Here is a 16,930-nt window from a genome sequence, read left to right as displayed (position 1 = left end):
AGCTGATATATGGGAGCTTCATGGCATACGATTCAAGGGCCTGCCTGAATCTGGGTTTGGCAAATGCCAGGAAAATGTTACCTGCCTGACTGAAACTCTTAATGTTTGGGGGAGGAGGGATAATGCTATGGGGCCCTTTGTGAGGGGTTGACTTGGAGCCCTTAGTTCAAGTGAAGAGAATTCTTTATGCTTCAGCAGAATACCAGCGCTCACACATACCATTTGTATGCTTTCAGATTTGTGGGAACATTTTGGGGAAGGCCTGTTTAAGGTAAAACATGACTATGCGGAGCTCCACTATTGCGTGAACTTAGTGTAAGGAACACAGTGGGACAGTATAGAATAGAGAGTGCAGGCCAACAGTCTCGCATCCAACATCAAAATTTCTGACCTCCCAAATGCTCTTCTGAGTGAAGGGCAAATAATTCCTATAGAATTTCCTATTCCTTAGGAAAAGTGGAAGCCATTAAAGCTGAAAAGGAAGTACCAATTCCATATTAATGCATGATATAATCTATGTTCAAGAGATGTAAGCTGTGATTTACACATTGTTTTACATTGCACTAAACTACTTTCAAAATAATGAATTGCTGTTTAGGTCAGACCTTGTCGTTAAACAAAGTTCCAAATATCTGGGGAAACTGGAGAAGGATGATCCTGTGTTTTACATTTTGTAGCTGGAAAAGCATCATTCTGTGCCAAACTGCAATGATATAATGTGAGCAGTAGCTATATACAGGATTTCTGTAAACAATGCCTTGATGATAATGTCCAGTTTGGTGGTCATCTGTGTTTGTTTACACTGGGAAAAAGGCCACACTAGTTTCCTGTTAGGGTTGGACTCAGTCAGGGCTCATTATCACATATTTTGTTCACAACCTTTATAGACTTTATTTCTCTGCCTAGCCAAGTGATGGACAGTGTCTAGTTTGGTGGTCTCAGGATGCCATAGATGATGAGGTCCTGTTGGCTTCATTGAGCCAGGATCTCTAAATAATTTCACCTATTTTTTGGAAGTCTACCATTTGCTTTCACATTACTGATTCTACAACCTATCCACAATCATTGATAAAAGGTCTGAGGCTCTGTTCACACCTAAACAAACAAAAAGGTTTTAGTTTTAACTGTAGATAGACCTTTGCTTATGGTTCTATTGTCAAAGAATTTTTTTTTGTTCATTGGCCACCTGTATTTTGCAAATAAATTGCATCTTCATAAATCATGTAATGAGTTTTCAAAAGATAGTTTTTCACACTATTTTTAATCCCTTCACTACATACATGATTGACATAAGTGGCTAATTATACTGTCCTGTATATATAAACTTGTTTAAATTTCACTGTAAGACCCCATGACTGGACATCACAGGTTTCAGAGACACAAAAATGTTGAAACATTGTTTCAGATCAATAAACACACACCTTCTGATATGAGAAAACATGTCTCAGTTGATATGCATTTACTGTGAAAAAGCATTACAATGAGAAATGAAACATAGTCATTTCATTGTTTTTAAATCTTTGGTATAATCATAATAAAATTTTGTTTGTGCTAATATACATAATACACTTTACATACTCTGTTGAGTAAAATAAAGGAGCTGGTTATGCATGATCTAAAGTACCACAGGATCAAACTAAAGCTGGTGTACTGTAAAAATAAATTGATATCTATTTTTGTTAAGGATTCACAGAGATAAAACTCCTGTGCTTTATCATCAGCCCAAGCAGCCAAAGACCTGCAGGAATTCAGAGAAATGTGTAATGTTTTAGTTTTCTGAACAACAGTAACATCACTGTCTGTGTTACACTGAGTTTATCAGTATGTAAGAGTCATTCAAGAAATAAGTTATGAAGGTATTTACTATTAAACAATTAGTAAACATATATTATTAAGCAGGGTATAGGTGATATATTAAGATCTATAAAGTTAACATAGTTATCATTAAATAACCTAATAATTAAATAATTGTAACTTTTTTAATATATATATATATATATTATTTGATCTATTTGTGTAGCGCTTCAACAATACATATAGAAAATTGTCTGTACACCAAGTGTGCTGTATAACACTGTATAAATGTTGAATTTCAGAATTAATTAAAACAACAGCAACAATCACAAGACTGCCATGTAAATATAAGGGTTACTTACACAGTAGCACTAAATAAATACAATAAGATGGAACTATAAATCAACACTAGTGTTTTAGAAGCCTGTGCATTAAGTGGGAAATTGTGACAAAAAAAAAAAAAACATGTTGAATTAATTAATCAAGGTCATGGTGTGTCTGGGGCCCGGAATCAGTGGGCGCAAAGCAGGAACACACCCTGGAGGGGGCGCCAGTCCTTCACAGGGCGACAAACACTCACAAATTCACTCACACACTCACACCTACGGACACTTTTGAGTCTTCAATCCACCTACCAACATGTGTTTTTGGAACAGAGCACCTGGAGGAAACCCACACAGACACAGAGAGAACACACCACACTCCTCACAGACAGTCACCTGCAGGAAACCCACGCGGACACAGAGAGACCACACCACACTCCTCACAGACAGTCACCTGCAGGAAACCCACGCAGACACAGAGAGACCACACCACACTCCTCACAGACCGTCACCCAGAGGAAACCCATACAGACACAGAGAGAATACACCACACTTCTCACAGACAGCCACCTGGAGGAAACCCACGCAGACACAGGAAGAACACACCACTCTCCTCACAGACAGTCACCTGGAGCGGGACTCAAATCCACAACCTCCAGGACCCTGGAGCTGTGACAGAGACACTACCTGCTGCTCCACCGTGCCACCCTGCTATAAAGTTATAAATGTCTTCATTACTGTTATCATTATACATTAGTAAATTTACTACAATGATATTCTCATTAGGCGGCACGGTGGCGCAGCAGGTAGTGTCGCAGTCACACAGCTCCAGGAACCTGGAGGTTGTGGGTTCACTTCCCGCTCCAGGTGACTGTCTGTGAGGAGTTGGTGTGTTGTCCGCGTGGGTTTCCTCCGGGTGCTCCGGTTTCCTCCCACAGTCCAAAAACACACGTTGCAGGTGGATTGGTGACTCGAAAGTGTCCGTGAGTGTGTGAGTGAGTGTGTGTGTGTCTGTGTTGCCCTGTGAAGGACTGGCGTCCCCTCCAGGGTGTATTCCCGCCTTGCGCCCGATGATTCCAGGTAGGCTCTGGACCCCCCGCGACCCTAAATTGGATAAGCGGTTACAGATAATGGATGGATGGATGGATATTCTCATTAATTATTCATTAATGAATGCCTTAATTGATGTAAATCCGTGTACTTTACCTACAGAGTGTTATTTAAAAGATTTTCACCAAAAACAAAAGAATAAAGACTATGAGTCTTACCAGAGCTTAGGTGGGTATTTGGAGTTTCCCTGTAAAAGTAAAGGAACAGCTGTGTTGTAAATCACATGTTAAAACATCAGAGGGTTCAGTGATGATTAAATCTTCTTGTTTTACCACTGACCAAGCGTTTTCTTCTTGTAGTAGAGGACTCCAACGACAATCATGACAAAGCCCAGCATCAGCCCTGAAGCTCCAGCAGCAATCATTCCCTGTTGAATCTCAGGAAGAGAAGGGTCTGAGGATGATAAATGGTTATTATATTTTTAAGTAACAAATAAAATTTGTTTGTATTATTGTAATTATAAATGTGTTTAAGAAGAAAACTGAACGAACAAGCAAGAGACAAGTTTAAGAACTTGGACCGTAATCAACATCTTTACACAGAAAAGTGCTCATTCGCTAAAATCTACCTACGCAAGAGAAAGGCAAAAAAAGTTAAATATTTAGATTAGACAAGGCTGGTGTTACCTATTATTTTTTTCTTTATTATTATTATTTCTCCTACACCATAAATGTCGTGTAGGAGGCAGATCTTATCCACAATCTTCATAGTCAGACATTTCGTTCCACCTTACATGTGTCCGTTTACGAGTCTTATTGGCCTTTTTTTTACCAGGTTCTTGAATTCTCTTTTCCACCCTAAGAGCTGAAGCTAGCGCTATACCTTTTGAAACTTTTTGAAGCAACTGTTATTCCACTTTATCTGTTTAAACACACAAACCATGTGTATGTGATGTCACTAAACATTTACCTACTTAAGCAAAAGGTAAAAATATAAAGAGCCACTGCCATCTTCCTTGCAAAAATTCCCTTACAATATGTACTGTCTAAACCACCTCAACATTTTAGACTTATTTAGGTCTTATTTTCCCTTCAACCATAAATGTCATTTTAGGAGGCAAATCCTTGCTTCCTATTCACAATTTCTACATTCAAGCATTTAGTTCCATCTTAAATGAGTCAGTTCAAGGGTCTTATTTGCGTTATTCTCCAGCTACTTATTAAACAAAATAAACAGAACCACCTTAAACAGCTATATGAAGCTAAAGCTAGTGCTAGGTTTTATAAACAAAAACTTATTTTGAAACACTTCTTATTTCCCATCTTATCCATTTAAAACACCAGACCAAGTATAGATCATGTCACTAAAACATCTACCTTCTAGTGAAATGCTTATATTTGCTGTGTACTACCTGTTTCACCTTAAATAGATGAATATGTGGCTTTTCAAACACAATTATTACTCCTTAATTTAGTTAAACACACAAACACACCATCAATTTCTTTAAAACAAACAAACAATGGTATTTGCACTTTTCCTGTTGTTATTCACCTTCTTTGTATAAAACACACAAAATACAGTCCTAACACCTTTCAAACTTTGCTATGCCTCACTTTCTTTATATAAAACACACAACCTATGGCTTTTACTCCTTTTAATCTATACATAGGCGTCTGTACTTATATATTTTTTCCAGAAATGATTGCTGTTGCCTGTTCATGAGGAAATTAGAGCAGTGGGGCATTTTGGGTCAGATAAAATATAACTTTAGCTACGTTCATTTGGTCATTTCAAGGCTGCAAGACACTTTGTAGACCTGGCTACATGGTGGACTGTAAAATGATTGGACAGAGGGCAGGACACAGGAGCTCCACAGTTCTCCTTTAGCAATGCTGTGAGAGGCAGCAGTTTTAGCTTTGACTGTTTCCTTAATTTATGATGACACACCCTGTACATTTTATGTCCAGGTACAGTAAATATCCTACAGACTGCTGCTTTAATTAACATATTTCATCCTTCTAAATTTTTCTGAGCCATATAGCCTGTTAATGTTGATATATTGCTGGTGCTATGTTTACGCTGAGCTTTTGAACAACACACTGTTACTGTTACGGTTCAAAGAGTCCATGAAGCATGCAGTGGTCCAGTGTAAACAGACTAAAGGTGTATAATAATCAGACTCTATCCTCACCCCAGTCGTAGATCATGGGTTCTGTGAAGTTGGAATGCTCCACCACACAGGAGATTGTCTCTCCAGATCTGGGGGTGTACTCCAGGTGAGAGTGGACCTGGTAGTACCAGTCTCCATTAGCCAGCTCCACAAGGTAAACTGGGTCACTGGTCACCTTTTTATTGTTTCTGAGCCAGTACACATCAATGACTGGAGGGTAGAAGTCATAAGCGCTGCACACCAATATCGCCAAATTACCAGGGCTGAACTCCTGCTCTGAACTGAGCTTGACTTTTGGCTGTGCTGCAAATATTAGTAAAATCATTTTATTTATATATATATACAACCAGAAAAAAACACAATCAACAATCAATAATTATTGTTTTTGTATATAACATGAGATGTTTTTAGAAGCTAATGCTTTCTAGAGTCACTTAAATATGTGCTTTGTTGTCTACCCAGAAAATGCCTCTTGGTCTGTGATATACTAATTAACTGTTTAATTAGTAACTGATTAATTGTTTAGTAATTAGTAATTGAGTGCACTGTAAAGTGAGCTCATCTCTCTCCTGCTTTTCCAGTGTCAAGTGTTTTTATGAGAGATCACCTGTTTTATCAAGAATGGTAGAGTAGTCTTTTTGTAGATTGGGTATGCAGTATCTATCCAGTTCTCCTCTCAGCTGCTGTAAATAAGTACCACTGTTCCATCTTTTTGAAATGTTCACTCCAAGCTCAGTGAATCCTACAAACTCTCCTACAGTGCTTTTAAACTGCACAAGCACATCCTTATTATAATAATAGGTATATATTAATTGCACATCAGACAGATCTGGTGAACTGGTGGTACATTCTTCCACTATGGCCAAATAATTTCCAGCAGTAATATCTGGCAATGAAAAAAAAAAACAATGTAAATCATTCATATATATATATATAACTGCATTTTTTATACATTTAAAAATGTTTATGTGATTTAAAAAATGTATATAGTTTTTGTTTTCACAGATTTCTTTTTACAGATTTTAAGCTCAAATTCAAGTCTAAGTCAAACTAACACAATAAAAACATAAGTGATTCAAGTGAATGTGTACAAACCTTTGTGTGTACTCTATAGAACTGTTAACTATATCATATATATTAAATATTTATTTGTATGTATTTTTTAAAAACCCATTAAAATATGAATCCTAAAATAATAATTAAATATAAACCTACCAGTTCTTATAGTCAGAGTCAGCAGGATCAGCAGCTGCAGATTCAGGAACATTTTTTATCTTGACGTGTCCAATAACAACTGAGAGTGTTTCAGAGTGTTCCAGTTCACCTAAATTACTCGTCTGACTGAGGAGAACCAGCTACACCACTCCATCACAAGTTACTAGGCAGAGGAATATGTTCCATTTAAGAGAGTTTATGAGATTAAAGTTAACAAAATGTAAGGAATTCTGTGTTTGTCTATAGTAATATATACAATCCCTTTCCAGTGTAGGTTTTACAGGTATTATGTGTAAATGGTCTTCCATTTTCATTAGCTTCACTTCATTCACTTTATTCGCAAACAGCTTTCCTCATGAAACCAGGTAAAATATTGAAACAATAAAAGGTGTTAGAAAAACAGCATCACTATAAATAATGAGGGAAAAAAATCTAGCCTAAACAAATATGTTGTATTTGTTGTATTTTGTATTTGAAATGTATACATTTCAAACTTTCAGTTTTAAAATTCACTGGAAAGATTTTCCTTGATTTAAGAGATTTATTAGAAAATTATTTTCCACTAACTGGGCTGTAAATGAAATTGTAGTCAGCCAACATAAGCTGAACAAATTGAACTATTCACAAGATATGTCTTGAAGCCCATGAAGGGCCTTTTTTTTTTTTTTTGGCCGGGGGTGGGTGTTTAAGTTCATCATTTGAAGTTAGAGCTGAATACATTAGCCCATAGTCATTAAAGTCACATTCTTTGCAAGTCTGTTTGTACTCAGTGTATGGTTAAGGAAACTCTTACAATGCTTTTAATATTAACCTTGGTTTTATCGACCACTGCCCTATCAGATGCTTTAGGAATACAAGCATGAAACCCAGAACCCCCAAACAGTTTAATAAATGTTTTTTTATTTTTTATTTTTATTTTTTTTCTAAATAACCATCTATCCTTATTTATTAACCCTCAGTGATATTTGCTTTCATTTCACATCTGAAACACAAGATATCCACTTCCTACTAAAAACTGTAATTCATTCATTTATTGTCTGTGACACTTATCCAGTTCAGGGTCGCGGTGGGTCCGGAGCCTACCCGGAATCACTGGGTGGAAGGGGGAACACACCCTGGAGGGGACGCCAGTCCTTCACAGGCCCCTAATAATTTAAATGTAATAATATATTAATATAAATAAAAGTAAACCTACAAAATTCAGAAAAGATATTGTCCCTGGATCATTAAATTTCTTCATTGCTGAAGTGAGAAACAAAGCATGGATCCTTTCAGACAAAGAGACAACACTGATCACTGACTTGCATCATGTGCTACATGCCTCTTAAAATACCCATTTAACACCTGTTGACAGGTGTGTTGCCATGACATTGCCATGCCTCACTTCATCGCTTCACCTTGTTTGGGCCTTTTTGACAGTGTGTGTTTTGAAAAACAAAACCAAAATTCCAAAATGTTGGGAAGTATGCGAAATGAAAACAATAACAGAGCAAAGTGATAGTATGTTTTCAACAGCGTGAAATTAAAAACAGTAGAAAGAAATGTTTTACATAATGAAATGTATTGTTTTTCTTGTAAACAATCTTTGCAGTTTAATGCCTGTGTTTCATTTAAATGGAACATATTCTCCCTCATCTCCAGTTCAGCTTCTTAGTGAAACATTTGTGTCCTGCTTTGGTCAAAACGAGCCCCACAGCAGCATTCTTCCCCTGTTCCTTTAAATGATAATGAGCCGCTCGCTGTTCACTCTGACCCCGAGCGCACAGCAGTGAGGAGCAAGGAGCAGAAACTGTGTTTTTTAGCTGTTTTCGCTCAGTTCTCTTTCTCATCTGTTCTTATTTTCTTAGTTTTTACTCAGAGCTCTTATTTCTCTGCACTCGTTGCATCTGTTTTGCTGGGTTTAACCTCGTCTTTATGCTCTCACATAAACGCGGGTCAAGTGCTGTGATTGGACAGACTTGGATGAGGGGGCAGGGCAATTCTAACGTCTCTGTACTTAAAGTCAGAAGCGGAGCAGAATCAGAACGACTCGTTTTATTCCATGTTTTCTGACTAAGGCAGCACACAGAAAACTGACTGGGTGGTGTTGTTTCACAGTGTGTGGGTTGGTTGGCTTCAGATTCACACATTAATGTGAACATGACCCGAACATGGAATTTCTACATAATGCTTGTCTTTTAAAGGAAGTTGAGACAGGAGCATATTGTTTGAGTTTAAGGAAGTGTGGCAGGTCTGTCTGGCCAACTATTAGATTTTTATTTAAATTGTGACAAGCTATATTTCAAAATAAGAACACACAAACAGAAACATATATTTAATTGTTACAATTTAATAAAATTAAGAAAATATTACTTTTAAGCTCTTGATGCAAAAGTAGTGGGAAAAGAAGAGCTGGCTCCATTCAGTGTGCACGGGCGCTGCTGTGAGTGACACTACACTCAGGTGCTGCAGGGCCTGCAAAATTACATTATCTGTGGCTCTGGACAAAGGGGCTACACAGTTAATGACTTGTTACATACAGCTCACAATCAGTAGAAAAAGCATTGTTAGTTAAACCAAATTAATTTTATAATGTTTACAGTCAGATCCTCAGCTGAACTTTCTTCCTTTGATGAGAAGGACAATTCCAATGATGACACCGATCAATCCCACACCCAAACCCACTCCACAGAACACAGCCGGACCAATACGGGGAAGAGCAACCTGCACATCTGTACCCCACACACACACACACACACACACACACACACACACACACACACACACACACACACACACACACAGAGATTAAACCTGTTTATGGAAATAACTATATTAACTTATATTAATGTATACCTTGTTTAAACACTGATATAACATGTACTCTGTAAAAAATAATGTTATGTATTGTACTCTAAAGTAATGTACTCTATACAATACTGCCTGCTGCGGTTGCCAGAATTTCACAGTAAAATATATGGCTGTGGTGTATAAGATATTGTTATATCCTTTCTCTGTTAAACATGCATTTTATATTTAGTTTACATCACTGCGAAAAAGCATAGTGCAGATAGGAGCAAGGAAACAAGAAGGGAATCTCTCTGCAGATGTACAGATTTTTTCAGTAAAATACAGATATATTCAGATGTGAAAAGTACAGCATGTAAAATGGGACTAAACCGTGAATCACAAAACAACAACAACAAAAAGAACAAATAGGTAGTGTTGATGATGGAAAACACAAGTTTAAATCTTATAAGCAGATGTAAATCTCACCAAATACTTTAATCAGGGGTCTGTCCAGGGCTGTGTGATTCACACTGCAGGTGTAGACATCCCCCTTCTCTGGAATGAAGCTCAGAGTAGAGACCAGTTTGTAGGTTCCATCAGCAATTGGATAAAAGTTGCTGAAGTTAGCTACATCTGTAACAATGACATTGTTCTTGGTCCATGTCACTTTAATGTGTGGAGGGTAGAATCCAGTGATGTAGCAGATGAGTGTGTTATTAGAGCCCAGCTCCACATTTTCCTTGGTGTATATTGAGCTCTGGGGTGCATCTAAAGATAAGTCAGAAGACATTTTGAAATCTGGTAAATGCATAAATAAATACAGTGTGATATTTACAGCGCTGTGTAAAAGTCTGGAACCATACTTTCATTAAAATAGTATACTCCTATTATGCCATGAGAGACAGCTGTATTTTCCATTAAACTACATATGTACAGTACTGTGCAAAGGTTTTAGGCTCTAGAGATGTTTTTCTGAGCAGTAAGTTTTTATTTGCTAATAAAAAACAACAATAAATTACAAATAACAGCCAACATTAGAATAAACCCAATCCCATTACTCCAGTGTGATCCTCTGTGTGTGAATGTATTTAACTTTGCCCAAGTCTCTCCTCGTGGAGTCTGTATTATTTGAGGTTACCACCCAGTACCTAGTTTTAATGGTGAATAAAAAATTAGATTAAATAATGTGTGCTGTATATTTAACAAATTCATCCAAATCAAGGAGAATCTGAACAAAACATTGTTCTTCAAACTCACTTTCACCCACTGCTTTATATAAAAAAAAGATCTTATATTTCTGATTTTATATTATTATTTATTTGTGTTTACTGTGATTATATATAACTTTATACCAGCCCCACACTCACTGAGAGGGCATTTTAAATATGTATCATTTTCTTAGGGGCCTAAGACTCCTGCGCAGTACTGTAGATATACATACCACAAAGGATTTACATGTAAGTATTAAAAATAATCATTACATTTAAAATTACATTTGCTTAATTGTCCAATTATTTTGAGATTGTGAAAATTGAGGGACTATGTAAAAGTGAAGTCTGTCCATTGTGTCAAATCCTTTGTGAAGTCTGAAGCCATACATGCTTGGCATTTTAACACCACTGTCATATACCAGCTTGACAACATTTGTGAGTCAGAAGGGGCATCTGTCAGCACGTATGTGACACACCAGGGTATAAAATGGCAGTGGAGCCTAAAAATGCCACCCTATTTAGCCTCTTTCTCTCAGCCCCATCTCAAAACCTGCTCCTCCACTCCACTCTGCGGAAATACTTTGCGAAAGCATCTCTCTGTTGCTTCTCAAAATGATTTCTTTATTAAATTATGTTAGCCACCTTCTTGAGGTATAGTTTTTATTGCTTTACCAGCTTCTTTTCCTATATTGTTTTCTTGATGCTTGGTTATTTTCTTACGGAGCCTGGTAGGGGCCGTGCATAAAATAATAATAATAATAATAATAATAATAAATAAAAAATTGGACTCACACATTTTAATTAAAATATATTTTCTTAATCGGTTTATTTTTTATTTTTTTGAAGGTTGTTTCAGTTCATTTCTAACTAAGCCTACATATTGTTCTTTATTTATTACTAATATTTATTTATTACTAATAATGATCATTTTACTTCATGTGCAATGACTGTAGTCATTAGTACCAGGGAACACACATTATTAGAATTCTGGCAAAAGGCTGCTGCCTTCTATGCAGCCCCCAGTGAATTAATTAGTTACTCATTCACTCAAATTATTTATTTTCTTTTCACCCCAGGGCCCCTCCCTGGCTCTGTATTTGTCTTGATTTCTTTATTTCAGTTAAACTTTGTTAAATCCTCCCAGTCTTTGGTTTCCTCCAACTCTCTGTGTGAGTCTTGCCCTGTGTTTATGATTCCAGTCAAACACTGATCAGCATCCTCCTTGTTTCTACACTCACTGCTGGATGTTTTGGTCGGTGGACTGTTCTCAGTCCAGACACTGAGGGGTTAAAAAACTCCAGCAGCACTGCTGTGTCTAAACCACTCTACACCAGCACAACACACACTCACACACAACCACCACGTCAGTGTCACTGCAGCGCTGAGAATGATCCACCACCACATCACACCTGCTCTGTGGGGGTCCTGAGCGCTGAGGAACAGGGGGGAAGGGGGCAAACCCATGAATCCTGCTTTGGTCTACAAGCCCCTTGGAGTGCCTCAACATTTGTACAAAACTATACATTTACTGCTTTTCTTTTAATGGCCATTTTGAGTGCAAATGAAATAAATTATAGGGTGGTCTCTGACATCTGCACGGTCAATATTTTCACAGATTAATACTTTTCATGAAATATAAATTTGAACTTTAAACAGGATTAATATTATTCTGCATCACTGCTGAATATAACTGTGAATGTGTTGCTGTAATGATGGTCTTACCTGCTGGTTCTGTGACAGCTGGTGTAAGTACAGTCAAGCATTGTTTGCAGTTTTCAATATTAAAAACACTAGTGTCATAGGTTCCATCTACATAGTCCACAGGAACTGCAAACATTGGTAGTGTCAACATTCCTATGTTCTGACTGAAATCAGCGTGCCACTTTTCTTCTCCATCAAGTCCAATTATTACCTCTTCATCTGTATCAGAGCAAAGGGTTAGGTAGATATCGCTGTGCAAAACTGTGAAGTAGAGAAGGGGAAAAGAACATCAATGCACAATTTCAAACATGTTTTTTAAACACTTTGTTGGGGGGTGGTATGTGCTGTGATTTTGTTGGGGATGTGCTACCAGTAGAGAGAGGTTGTGTTTTTTTTATTGTGCTATCAGCAGAGTGTGCACAGGACATTGAATTCAATGAAACAAAAAGAACTTGGGGGAGGGTTTGCACAGCTCACATACTGTGGCTCACATTAAACAATTCCCACCCCCCTCAAACACACACACACACACAAACACACCGTTTACCCCACACTGTGATTCTTCATCATGTTCATAACAGACACATTTTAGGGATTTAGCCGAGCAGAGATTAGGGGACAGTGTCTCTTTGACACAAATTTCTAGAGAAACTCAAGAGTATCGGCTTCAGAGATGTCCCAGAGCGATCATTCACACGTGTACGTCACAGCAGGAGATTTTCAGTGTCAGGAGCTCCCACAGCAGAAAATGAAACACAAAAGGCTTGCTGGAAATGAACTGTGCTTCGCCTTGGTGGTCAGCGGGGAGGGTAGAAGCTGGTATTAGATTACTTATCAATATATTTAATGGAATATATGTTTTCATTGTAGAGGTTATTTTGTGCTTGCATTCAGAGTAGCTTCTGGTTCTGAAACAATGATGAGATCCTGAGAATGCTATAACCCTAACCCTAGAAAATAATGATCTACACATAACACACAGCTTCACACCTGGTTTTGTGCAAGTAACTGGGCGCTCTTGAATCCAAATAAGTCTAAAGTAATTTATTGCTGATATGCGGTTTTGTCAGTTAATCGATAATTAAATGCAAGGTACATATGAATATGGACATTCATTAATTCATTCATTGTCTGTAACCCTTATCCAGTTCAGGGTGGCGGTGGGTCTGGAGCCTACCCAAAATCACTGGGCGCAAGGTGGGAACACACCGTGGAGGGGGCGCTAGTCCTTCACAGGGCCTTTTTTTAAACTTGAGACCCAATATCCAATAAACAATTTAAAAAGTTAATAAATTAAGAAATGCTTTGTTCTGACAGCAAGAGTAAAGGGCCATCCCAAATATTAAACTCATATCTATGCACCAGATTATTTTTGTATATATTAAACGCATCTGGTATTGGTATTTCTCTCTGTCGCACAGATCAATACTTAATTTAATAAAAATTACTTTACTCACTGCTTGTTACAGTGGGAAGAGTGGGAAGCAGAGCTGCGCAGACGAGGATTAAACCCAGCTTCATTGTGATCAGTGCAGAGGACACACACTCACACAGGAGAGAGTCCAAACTCAACACAGTCTCTCTGTGTGTGTGTCATCACACCTGAATACTCTCAGGTAAACTGTCCAATATGAATTTTACTGCTCTGACACTGCAGTATCTGGGTAGAGTTTAGTTTCAGCTTCATCAGTGGTGTATCAGTACTTCAGTGACAGTACAGAGACAGTGCAGAGTCAGTACAGTACATTCCAATATCACTCGTTTTACATTGGGATTCTTGAACACAAAACCTAGTATTTTGATCTACAGATCTCTGGATTGTATCACTCAGTTGCATTTCCAAAGCATGACTTTAGTGATATGGGATAAACATGATGACTTTGCTCATTAGGAGCTGTTTATTCCATTAAGGGTTTCAGTGCAGGTTTTTTGAGTGTAACATCAAATCTGTCAAAGATTAAATTAAAAATAAAGTTCTAATATATATTCAAATATACCTTGCACAGTTAATTCCCCAACTCAAAGTCCAGGGAATTTGTGCAATGACAGATTCACAATATCAAATATCATATATCAAGGAAAGGAAAGAAAAATATGTCTCTTCAATTTGCAAATAAGCCCCTTGCCACACATTTTTGTGGTTGATAAGTTAGAAATAATAATTTATTTGGCTTGTCCTTCGGTGTTGTATAAAGCAGTGGCTCTCAAACTGGCATGTGTACCATTGGTGGTACGTGAAGCAGCAAGTGGTGCCAGGCGACCTCAGAAAAATTACTTTTTCCTTAAAATACTAATTAATAATTAAATATCTGAACCTGAAAAATGTTCATGTGTGTAGTGTATGTTGGTTTTTTTATCATACACCGTGATAAATAATTAAATATATTTGAAATATATATTTATATATTGTGTTTATAGCGTTGACCTTATTCAAACCCTTATAGTTACTGATATTTAACTAATGATAGCAATTAAAGTTTATAATTGGCTTAAGCAATTAAAACGTTAATAATTAGTTTGAGAATAAATAATAGTCAAGCTAAGTGAGATCTTCAGGATTTTCAGAAATTTAATGAATAGACTGTACACACTGTAATTTCAAATAATGAAAGTTTTATTGACAAAGAAGAAGGATATTTAATTAACATAGCATAATCTTGAAATCTCACGGCATCAACGCAGGGGAAACCGATTCGACTTTAAAGATAAGCTAGGCACTATGACTTGTGACTAAAATGTTGCTAACTGAGGCTTGATTATGTATAAATTTATAAAGGGACTTAATTAGGCATCAGCTTCTGGAGAATGTGAGAATTTAGCTGGCTTACTTGTTTGCCGTTTCACCGACCCGTCGCGTCCTGCTGTTTTAACCTCCGTGCTTTAGGGGTTGTTTCTCGTCCTTCCCGCGTCGTGAAAGACAGGCCCGCTTGTGAAGGAGATTCCCTTCCGGTTGAGTCAGGCACTCTCGGCCTCAGGCAGGGCGGCGTCGATCGAGAGTTCTCCTTTTCGGAGAATTGCAGGCGTGGCTGGTTTCTCCCCGGAGTGGAGTGGCTTCTTCAGAGTGTTAGCTCGTCGCTCGATTCTCCAGAAGAAGTGCCCTCAGAAGTCAGCTTATAACGCTAATATATCCGCTATCAACTAATCTAAAAGGGTGATATCTTATTCTGGCCACGAATAAGTTTCACCTGCTTTGATAACTCGTGAGATCAAACTTCGATGGGCGATAAAACAAAAACACAATTAAAAGAAAAGAAGGCATTCAAATCATTCGACGTACTCGTAGATTTTCTCACACTAGCTAACTCAAGACGTCTCCTGGGAGCTTTAGTGAGATTTCTTCAAAAGTCTTTTGTTCGTCGTCGTGAGGAGGAGAAAACTTCTCGCTTGGAGAGGTTCGAGCTTGAAGAGATAAAACAAAGAGAACGCGTGCAGGCATTCAGAGCGGAAACGAAGTTAAGAGTCAGAGAGAGAGCTTAGAGAAAATACGTAAGAGCGGAAGTTAAGAGCGAGGGTTTCAGAAAAGAAAAAAGAAGCGAGTTGAGCTGAGCTTCCACTGTTGAGCTTCTGATCTTCTGAGCTGCTGTTGTGCTGAGCTGAATTGAACTGCATTGTCTTTTCAAAGGCAGCGCGGTCACGCCATATTGGGAGGTGTACTTCTTTTGATTGGATGCGAGTCCGAGGCTCACGTGACTCGCCTCCCGAAAGAGAAAAGAGGGGGAAGGTTTAGACCAGAGATTCACACAGAAAAGGTAGAAATTTCTTATACATGTTAGTAACATATCACAATGAATGTCCTGGATTATTAATATCAAACATTTACATAAGATTTTATCTTGGGTACGTCGTGTTTACATCCCATTTACAATATTGTTGGAAGATATTAATTCGTTTTTCTAATCAGAGACAGAAACTTCCTTTCATGATAGAAACAGTAATACACATCATTCCATTAGAAGGTGGACGTTCATCTGAGGACACAGAGAGTGACATTCATACATTTTGCATAAAAATACTTATTAAAATTTCATTAAGTCCATTATGTATTTGGACGGCCTTAGGCGAGACGTGATTTCGCAAACGTCCACCTGGGGTCGCTGTTGGTCCATGCTGTTCGTCCGGTGCGGATGGTTAACGGGAGGTCAACCCGAGTTCAATCAGTTTGACCATCTGGGCTGTCTGTTTAGTGGGCTCGAGATAAGGACGAGACATTTAGGTGCCATTGTCATAAAACAGAATTATAACTCCCCTTTGTTTGATGTCCTTTTGGTCGAAGAGCATCATAAAGTGGATTTGTTATATTTACGTTTCTGAAGGGAGGAAGGGTGTCGTAGCCGGGTCCTGGTCAACCCTTTGATGAAGACCTTATGTGTGTGCGTGTGTGTGGGGGGTGGGGGGGGACTGCAAGGTCTTTGCACCCCCGCGGTCTGTGGAATGTGGATTCTGTCACAGACGAAAATCCTTGCCAGGGTGAAACAGTTTTAATTCAAAACTTTTCATTTCTTTATTTCTTCATTTGATTTTTCATCTCTTTACCCGGTCCATACTCCACTACATGTGTAAACTAAATAATGTTTCACAGTTTTCATAATTAAGTTTAGTTTGTGTAAATGCAATTTGTGTAAAATAAATAAATAAATAAACAATAAAGGTCAAAGTGGAAACTACAAAAACAAACCAAGGCAAACCTCACGAAACAC

General features: G+C 37.9%; 2 protein-coding genes across 2 annotated transcripts; both read right to left on the bottom strand.

Moving 5' to 3' along the window:
- Positions 1-1,350: 1,350 nt before the first annotated feature.
- LOC136665549 (H-2 class II histocompatibility antigen, E-S beta chain-like) lies at positions 1,351-6,673 on the bottom strand. Its single transcript, XM_066643171.1, has 6 exons — positions 6,553-6,673; positions 5,945-6,223; positions 5,359-5,640; positions 3,507-3,620; positions 3,386-3,414; positions 1,351-1,738 (listed from the first exon to the last, which is right to left on the bottom strand). The coding sequence occupies exons 1-5, from the start codon at positions 6,602-6,604 to the stop codon at positions 3,392-3,394; spliced, it is 750 nt and encodes a 249-aa protein (XP_066499268.1). The 5' UTR covers positions 6,605-6,673; the 3' UTR covers positions 1,351-1,738; positions 3,386-3,391.
- Positions 6,674-8,890: 2,217 nt separating this feature from the next.
- Positions 8,891-13,805, bottom strand: LOC136665551 (H-2 class II histocompatibility antigen, A-U alpha chain-like). Its single transcript, XM_066643174.1, has 4 exons — positions 13,691-13,805; positions 12,255-12,494; positions 9,808-10,089; positions 8,891-9,263 (listed from the first exon to the last, which is right to left on the bottom strand). Exons 1-4 carry the CDS (start codon positions 13,752-13,754, stop codon positions 9,142-9,144), a joined length of 708 nt encoding a protein of 235 aa, XP_066499271.1. The 5' UTR covers positions 13,755-13,805; the 3' UTR covers positions 8,891-9,141.
- Between the last annotated feature and the right edge of the window lie 3,125 nt (positions 13,806-16,930).

The sequence above is a fragment of the Hoplias malabaricus genome, chromosome 14 (genome assembly GCF_029633855.1).
Source record: "Hoplias malabaricus isolate fHopMal1 chromosome 14, fHopMal1.hap1, whole genome shotgun sequence".
Lineage (NCBI taxonomy): Eukaryota > Metazoa > Chordata > Actinopteri > Characiformes > Erythrinidae > Hoplias > Hoplias malabaricus.
The sequence above is the reverse complement of the archived record's forward strand: the minus strand, read 5'-3'. Positions and strand labels throughout refer to the sequence as shown.

Bases quoted from the DNA above. Each gene is read 5' to 3' on its own strand.
- LOC136665549 (XM_066643171.1), bottom strand. From the start codon at position 6,604: ATGTTCCTGAATCTGCAGCTGCTGATCCTGCTGACTCTGACTATAAGA. The intron at 6,224-6,552 runs GTAGGTTTATAT...TTTCATTGCCAG, and splicing joins GACTCTGACTATAAGAACTG to ATATTACTGCTGGAAATTAT. The intron at 5,641-5,944 runs GTGATCTCTCAT...TAATATTTGCAG, and splicing joins TACCATTCTTGATAAAACAG to CACAGCCAAAAGTCAAGCTC.
- LOC136665551 (XM_066643174.1), bottom strand. From the start codon at position 13,754: ATGAAGCTGGGTTTAATCCTCGTCTGCGCAGCTCTGCTTCCCACTCTT. The intron at 12,495-13,690 runs GTGAGTAAAGTA...TCTACTTCACAG, and splicing joins TCTTCCCACTGTAACAAGCA to TTTTGCACAGCGATATCTAC. The intron at 10,090-12,254 runs GTAAGACCATCA...ACTTATCTTTAG, and splicing joins AGCTGTCACAGAACCAGCAG to ATGCACCCCAGAGCTCAATA.